This window comes from Lactuca virosa, chromosome 7 (assembly GCF_052849685.1).
Source record: "Lactuca virosa cultivar CGN04683 chromosome 7, Lactuca_virosa_CGN04683_v6, whole genome shotgun sequence".
Classification (NCBI taxonomy): Eukaryota; Viridiplantae; Streptophyta; class Magnoliopsida; order Asterales; family Asteraceae; genus Lactuca; species Lactuca virosa.
The window spans coordinates 213,196,600-213,204,903 of NC_136432.1; the positions used below are offsets into that span (position 1 = coordinate 213,196,600).

The 8,304-nt window shown below is 37.0% G+C and overlaps 1 protein-coding gene across 2 annotated transcripts; it reads right to left on the reverse strand.

Annotated features, from left to right (window-relative positions):
- Nucleotides 1–6,271: 6,271 nt before the first annotated feature.
- LOC145123572 (cyclin-dependent kinase inhibitor 7-like) lies at nucleotides 6,272–7,583 on the reverse strand. Of its 2 annotated transcripts, none has more exons than XM_079058784.1 (4): nucleotides 7,134–7,583; nucleotides 6,979–7,031; nucleotides 6,648–6,863; nucleotides 6,272–6,508 (listed from the first exon to the last, which is right to left on the reverse strand). In XM_079058784.1, exons 1-4 carry the CDS (start codon nucleotides 7,437–7,439, stop codon nucleotides 6,439–6,441), a joined length of 645 nt encoding a protein of 214 aa, XP_078914910.1. In that variant the 5' UTR covers nucleotides 7,440–7,583; the 3' UTR covers nucleotides 6,272–6,438. The 2 variants fall into 2 exon arrangements, with proteins under 2 accessions (XP_078914910.1, XP_078914909.1); XM_079058783.1 differs by having other exon boundaries at nucleotides 6,648–6,866; nucleotides 7,134–7,582.
- Between the last annotated feature and the right edge of the window lie 721 nt (nucleotides 7,584–8,304).

Here is an 8,304-nt window from a genome sequence, read left to right on the forward strand (position 1 = left end):
GTGGTGCTAATTGATAAGGTTCTTTGGCTATTAGAGCCGCACCTAGAACCAAGTCAATCCGAAACTCCACATGCCTCTCCGGAGGCACTCCAGGCAAATCCTCAAGGAAAACATTTAGGTATTCCCTAACAATCGACACATCATCCTCCATCACCTTATCCTTTTCTCAGGTATCCATCACATATTCCATAAACCCGAAACATCCCTGCTGAAGATAATGCATGGCTCTCGTTGTCGAACAGAGAGCTGACCCACGTTGAGCACCCTCACCGTGGATCACCAACTCTCCCCCCACCAATCTCAGGCTCGCTCCCTCAGACAACATGCAACAAACCTCCCCTTCGACCCCTCGGGGCATAAGCTAGTTATCTGGGCACACTCAATATTTGCTATCCATTGTCTGGCGGCAATGGGGTCCTTCGCCCCAAAGAATTTTGGCACCCCACATCCCCTGAAATCCTTAAAGGAGAGAGTGTAGGCTCTGTGCTAACTAGCAACCAGATCGACCCTAAAGACTCGAAGGTGATCCTTCATCAACTCGATGATACCATCCTTGATTAACCCAAACATCACAGGGGTCTCCTCAAGGATGCCTCTAGTAATCTCAGACGCGATGAACTTGCGTAGACCCTCATCAATTGGTTCGGTGCATGAGCCCGAACCAGATCTAGATCCTAAACTTCCTGCCCCACTGCGTGTCATCACCATGCTGAAACATAATACATAAACAATCATTATACACACAAAGAGGTTCACACTCTCGAAGTTTCTTGAATTCATCATGGCCTTACTTGCTTTGGGTATAGATCATGTGCTTCCAGTAGTACGGGCCCAATACTACCTTCCACACCTATCTATACCCTCCCCAAGGACAGTCTCGAATCCTCCAAGTTGCTTCCTTTCTATCTAGTGCTCTTCTCATACTATAGAGCGCCCTATGCGCCAAGACATATCCCATGAACTCCTAAGGGTTCCCTTCCTCACCACTCTCCTCTATCAGTTGTAGAAGGAACTCCCCCTAATACCAGCTAAGTACCACACGACTACAATTACATACTATCAATACTAGATATTTTTTTAAATGAAAGGTCTCGCACTACAACGGTTGGACTCAAACAAGAGCTGCGCAATAGAGTTAAACCTAACCCTCTAAAATTATCTAATCTCAACAATATGTAACCAAATGCATTCGTCCACTAGTTAGCTGGTATTAATTTGAATTCCTAAAAGCACAAAGCACATAACATTTGAGCATTAGGCAATTCGAATCAGAGCATAACCTAAACATATCATTCTATCAAATAACTGATCTCATACTAGCATGAAGATCTATAAGCTCATAAAATAAGCACATAAAGACATCTCTCCTAGCATTCTATCATGCAATACTAAGCAGTTCCTTAGCTCTAATCTAGCATGCGGTTCTCATATCATAGTAATAAATATATAACATGTACAAGTATTTTGGGAAGACATACTTGAGCTCGACTAATTGCACGCATCACACCCCTTTCTTTTATTAAATACTCCTTAATAAAATATTTCTTTTTATAAAATTCACCAAACCCTCAGTTTGAGTTCAGACACACTCGAGGGTATGCCCGAATCCCTCAAACCAAGGCTTTGATACCAACTTGTAACATCCCAAAAATTTCAGATAAAATTTTCATTTTTAATTCATTCCAAAACATCCAATAATCATGTCAAAAAAACCAAAAGCATATCGTATTGAAATATCATCAGAGTACAAAATCCCAAAATCACATAACGCGAAAAACATGGGCGAATGTGGTGCGATCAAGTCGGGCCCTTCCCTTTAAAGCTGGAAGTACCTGAAACATAAACTGAAAACCATAAGCACAAAGCTTAGTGAGCTCCCTCAAAATACCGCATACCATACATACCTAACAATCAAAACATAATTGGGTCTATTTCACCCCCCTTCGATCTCTTTCAACCAGTACTGGGTACATTTCACCCCTTTCGGTCTCTTTTGACCGGTGTTGGGTCTATGTCACCCCCCCCCCCCTTTGGTCTCTTTCAATTGGTATTGGGTATATTTCACCCCCTTTTTTCTCTTTTAACCGGTATCAGGTCTATTTCACCCCTACAATTAGCATACAATCATAACAACAAGAGTCAAAGAGACAACAAGCATATACAGGCATAGCAGGAAATTGTCACGGAGACAACTATCATCCTATAACCATAATTCAGTGGGCCGACATTGGTGCCTTCAACCCACGAGTATAGTGAAGGAAGCTCAGCTTAGTCTGAAGATAAACAAACCACACTTGGGCTGTTGAATCGTAAAATCCCCACACTAAATCACAAATAATAGAACCCTAATTAGAAATTAGGTCATTAACCCAAACCGAGAGTACAAATCCTAAATCCTGACTCCTAGGGTAAAAAAGGTTGCTTTACCCTTCCCTTTTTGGGCCTAGCATATCATGGTCCAAATCTAAATTCCAAAAGACACTCTAAGCCTAATATGCGCCCAAATCCAAAAGCCCCAAAGCCTAACAATGGCCCAATTCAGAAAGACTTGTGGTCCAACAAGGGACCAAAACCGTAGAGTCCAAGGTGGCCCGAAATCAAAAAGTCCACGTAGCTCCCTGGTGAGTACGCTAAGCGTACCACCAGTACGCCCAACATACTCGATTGCAACACATGGGTCGGGATCCCAGGCACGTATGCTCAGCGTACGCATTCGTACGCCCGACGTACGCCTCAATTGCCCAAAACCTTCTTTTAAGGTCTTAATACATTAAGACCTAACATCCAACTTCACATCCAAGTCTAATAAAACGCATTAAGCCATAAAGTTGCAATCTTTATGTTTTTGCATAGCTTAATAAGCCCCAAAACATAACTTTAACACTCTGTCCACATGAAATGAACACAAACCTTTGCATGGTTAATCAAAACCTATCAAGATGACATTTTTATGCCCTAACAACATCAACAATTCTAAGATCTACATTCTAAGCTCCTGGAGTAGCTCATACTCACAAGGATGACTCAAGGGACCATAATATGCTCAAAACAAGCCCTAGACTAGATCTAACAGATAGAGTCATCAGGATAGAAGCTTTATACCTCCAATAAGCTAGAAATAGTGAATAACCTCTGAATCTACAAGCTCCCACTTGATCAATGCTCCTCTACAAGGCTCCTTTTTCTTTAAAGAGTACCATACATACACCAAAACACACACAAGGGTCAATTTCTTGATAAATGGGTTAGGGTTTCGAGATATAGCTCAAAAGAGGCAATGGAGGCTGATAAGGTGAAAGCTTGGGGACATAATGTGTTTAAATAAGGTGCAAACGCTAAAAATTAGTGTTTTCCACTGACTGACGTACGCCCACCGTACAAATAGGTACACCCAGCGTACCAGGGGCTACCACGTCTCATGTAGTCATTGAAGTACGCCCCGACGCACCTTATATACACCCATCGTATTATGGTCCTTAAGCCAAAATAAAGAAAATAAGATGCTAAGAGTTTACCTAGCATATTGGGTGTTACAACGGCCTTCCATATCGAGCAACATATTTTGCTAGCCTTCCTTTGTAGTTGAGATTGATAGTGTCTTTGGTTGTATTAAATCGTTATCCAAGAAGAACCTTATGTATGGATTGATGGTAAAAATACAATTTGGATGCTCTTAACGGAAATGGGTCTGATGTAGCCACAAATCTCTTAAGTGAATTGTCGTAGTGATTAATATGTGATTGAGGGATGATGTCCATCAAGTTTGGTAGAGTTTGTTGAGTCCGCTCTTCTAATGCATCTCTTAATTCCAACAATAAGATTTGGCCTATTGATCTGGACATTACATGGTGGTGTCTAGTTTCCTTGAAAGTTGTTGTTAAAGAAATGGCAATATACCATAATGATTTTCAGTTTAGGGGTGTTAGGTGGCATTGAGACCGTACTGCATAGTGTCAGTATGGTGTTTAGTGAGCGTCACACTAATGTGTATCTTGTAATTTTTTTTATATAAACAACAAAAAAGGTTGTATTTGGGTTACAAACATATTTTTTCTATTATTGAGGTTCAACAAGGAAACCCCTTGGGACCACTTCTTTTTTACTCTTGCATTGCATCCACTTATGCATAAGATTAGAGAAATTACAAGCTTCATCTTCACGCATGGTATCTTGAGGATAAGATTGTGATGGAGATTCATAGGAGGTAGCCAGAGTATTGGACATCATCTGGGTGACATGTATATGATTGGGGTTTGAAAGAATGTCAAGACAAGGTTGTAGAACTCGTTACTCGGTGCCTGTTCGGCCGACTACCGAGTAGCGAGTACTCGGGAGTACTCGGGGAGTACTCGGATTCGGTAATTCATGAAGAAATAATTTTAAGGAAATTATATATGTCAAAATCATAAGTTAAAATCATAATTTTATTGAAATATATAACAAAACTAGATACATGTGAATACACAAAAACTGAAAAACACATAATGGTCTCACTTCGTGAATAATTACTGAAAGTATACGATATATATGTAGTAATAATCACATGTATGTGTGTTAAATAATAAATCATTAAGTATATTGTATATATTAATCACCGAGTTGAACGATTCTTACAACACTGTTCAGTTCAGTAAGAGGCCGATTGGGGAGTATTCGAGATTCTATAACTCGCCTCGGTAAGGGGCAGAGTAGCGAGTACTCGGAAGAGTAATCGGCCAACTCGGCGAGTTTTACAACACTATCTTGGTAAACGAGCACTACATGCTAACAATTTTCTTTTGGATATTCTTATAGATAATGTTGTCCAACATATATCGCCAGTGGATTATCATATAATGATTAAATATTACATTATGGTTCAACGATTCCCGGTTGATGAGATATACCAATTTGTCGCAAGGTATGCTTGGACTCCTTTTGGGGAGCATGTAATAGATTGTAGAGAGCTTAGATGTTTCAAATAATGACATGATATGGTTATAGATATTCTTTTTTAGGTGATATTGAAGTTTTCGTTTAGATAAGCATTTATGGACTTCTTAACTGACTCATTAAAAGCAAGATCAACACTTTGACCAACTCATATTTTGGTTTTGGATGGGTATAAGGTGAACATGCATGCGTGGAGCAAACATGGGTTTCCCATATTACATGCTTTAGGAGCAGAGGTTTCGCGGTGGGAAGAGCCCATGCAATGAGAACAAAAACGAAAAAAAGCGTGCATGAAAAATCAAACATGTGTTTATATGATTCAGATTTGATACTTTTGGTTCCTTACACAAAGGATATAAAGTTCATCAATAGGGTCCAACTGTCATCCAAAAATAGTTATCGACACAACTTGTTACCATTTGTTTTCTGCATCGATGTAAAAATATAACATGTGTAATGTTTTTCTAAAATTTTCGATAGATAGCCACATTTAAGTTAAAAGGTTGAAATGTATAAATTATAAACGTTTTACTCATAATTCAAGTATCCTATACCATTTATCTTAATTATCCTATTAAAATATATTTTAAAGTACCAAACACTTATTTTTGATTATTTAATTACAAAAAGATAATAGATATAGCAAGCAACATTCTCTTGTTTCTTTCCTTCACGGGTCTCGATTTTGCCATAGGAGCGTTGGGGAAGTACAAAACTACAAATCGTTGCATCGGATCCGAAGCACGATCCTTGCACGTGCCTTCGCTTATTCTTCATTTTTATAATTCTTTAATAATAATAACATAACAAATTTCACATTTTTATTTAACTAATTCACCAGTTTTATACGTAAATGTCTTTGAAAACAATAAAACTTGTTGCTTTATATAGATAAAAGTTCTATAAAGATGCAAAAAGATATAATTGTAAGAATCTCGAAAGATAAAATTCCAAAATTGGAAAAGCAATAAATGTAGGCCAAAAAAGTGCACATGACAACAAAATAACACGAGATGAAATGATCAAAAAACACAAACGGCTCAACGCAAAGGACCCTTCACAAAAAAGGGAACTTTTATAACCATCATCATGTTGTACAAGATTCTTTCATGTGGAAATTATGATCACAATCAAAATTTTAAACTCTCAAAATTTCCCAAAATTATTTGAAAATAACTAAACATAATTGTAAGAAAGTATTTATACCCGGATTTGTAGCAGGCTGCAAGGAATTGTCCCATATATGCCCCCACAAAATTACAGTTGCAGAAGAGAGAGAGTGTAGAATTGTTTGTTAATAGTTATGTTGCAGAAGAAGAAGCTTCTAACGACGGAGAAATGGAAGAAGAAAGGTTAGATTACGAGATAAAGCCTAAATTGTTGTCATAACAGAAACCCAAAAAGGGAAAATAGTTACAGAAATTAAAATTCGAAATTAGTAGAAGTGGAGAATAATCAAGAACTAGATGATATGTCTTTCGATTTGACAGCTGATGGATCCATTGATTATGGCTTTAATCGAACCCATTGGTACCTTCCTTCCATTGGAACATCTTTCACGATATCATAGTTGTACCTGATGAACAGTAAAAACAAAAATTAGTTGGAAATAATGATTGTACTCCAAATTCTACAATGCGCATGTGGAGGAATAGTGGAGGTTCACGTTAAGAGTGGTGTATGTGCATCATGAACAAATCGCCATAGCTACTTACGTTTCTGTGAATCGTTTCTGTTCGTACTTTTCCGCTTCTGAGAAAAATTCTTCAAGCTCAGCCGGAGAAGGAGACTTTTCCGGTGGTGGTTTACGACCGGAAGTAGCGTCGTTTGCGGCTCCGGTCTTCTTCTTCTTCTTCTGTGGAGTAGATGTGGATAACGAGTACTCCATTTCTTCTGATTCCAAGGAAACCACACTTGATGCAGATGTCTCTCTACTGTAAATTAACAAACATGAACACAAAATTTTAGTAAATAGACAAAAACGAAACGGTAGAACTGATCAAAATTGAAACAGAATCATAATTGAGAGTGATTAATTGATTTTACCTGAAACCGTCGTTGCTGAACGTGAAGATTTCTGTTTCGGAAAGACACTCCGACTGTAATTATGAACAGATTCGGATTAGTTTAGATCTACAGCAAATTCATCAGCTTCTAGGAAAAAAACAAGCGTTGTATTTACTGGAATTTTGAATTCAAACCTTCAGATCTGGTCTGGAATCGTCAATAATAGAGCACATAAACGACGAAACATGATCAGAAACACCAGACACCGCCGTCAAAACAACATTCTCATGGAAATTGACGTCAATCTCACGTCGAGACCGAAACCGAAGCTGAAAAACACTCTCCTGATCTTGAGAATCCAATCTTCTTCTCTTACCGGTGCCAGAGCTTGTAACATCTGTATCTCTACTCCGCCGGACGTCTCCATCGGAATTTGGAACTTCCATTGCTGAAACCTCTTCTGTGCTTTCACATCCGCTTGTACACGTTTCCTCAATCATAATTCACACATAGAAATTGCTGTATATTCAAACTGAAAAAACGAACCTCTTTCTCTCCCTCTTTAAAGCTACTTGAGAATAGAGAAAGGGAAAAGAAAGAGTGGAAATATAAGTAAGAGTCGACATGATTGGATGGTTCAAAAATTAATGAGTCGGGTAACAAATTATGTGTATATATTCATTTATTTTTATTTTATTTTTTTGTGCTTTAATATTAAAATTCTGTTTAAAAATGATAGTTTTTTTTTTTTTTTTATCGACAATAGTTGGTATAACCAGTTTCCAACAACTCTTTCGGTGTTTAACGACTTTAACGTGTAACAAATTACGTTTATTATACGCATTTATATACTGAACTTTTTACACAATTTAACATTAAAATTATATTTCTGCTTAAAAACACGTTAAAGTTTTTCTTCAAAAATATTATTTGTTTTACGATTAACATTGTTTTTGAAAAATATGTTGTTCTAATTGTGTTGAAATAACCAACTATATGTATAAGGAAATTGAGTACTTTAACCATAATAAAAAGTTTATTTGAATAAAATAACCAAAAACAGTTTTTGGAAAAATAACCATCAAGTATGAAATAGAGGATATCAGACAGAGAAAAATATTTTCCCATCAAAAAAATATATTTCAGATTGATATTCAAGACTCCGGACTAAAATTTCAGAGTTCGAATTTTTTTTTTCGTAATTTTAAGAAAAAAATCCGAAATCCGATGAACAGTTTCAAAACTTTGAGAAAAAAATTATAAAATATAACAAAAAAATTAAACAAACATAGTAAATATGAAATATATATTATAATATGGCTTAAATCAAATATTTAATTAAAAATCGATGATATTAAATACTTT

What these genes read in the sequence shown, in the direction of transcription:
- LOC145123572 (XM_079058783.1), bottom strand. Translation starts at nt 7,439, where the DNA reads ATGATTGAGGAAACGTGTACAAGCGGATGTGAAAGCACAGAAGAGGTT. An exon ending in ATTCCAGACCAGATCTGAAG is followed by an intron (nt 7,032 to 7,133) that starts GTTTGAATTCAA and finishes TCATAATTACAG; the next exon opens with TCGGAGTGTCTTTCCGAAAC. An exon ending in TTCAGCAACGACGGTTTCAG is followed by an intron (nt 6,867 to 6,978) that starts GTAAAATCAATT and finishes GTTAATTTACAG; the next exon opens with TAGAGAGACATCTGCATCAA.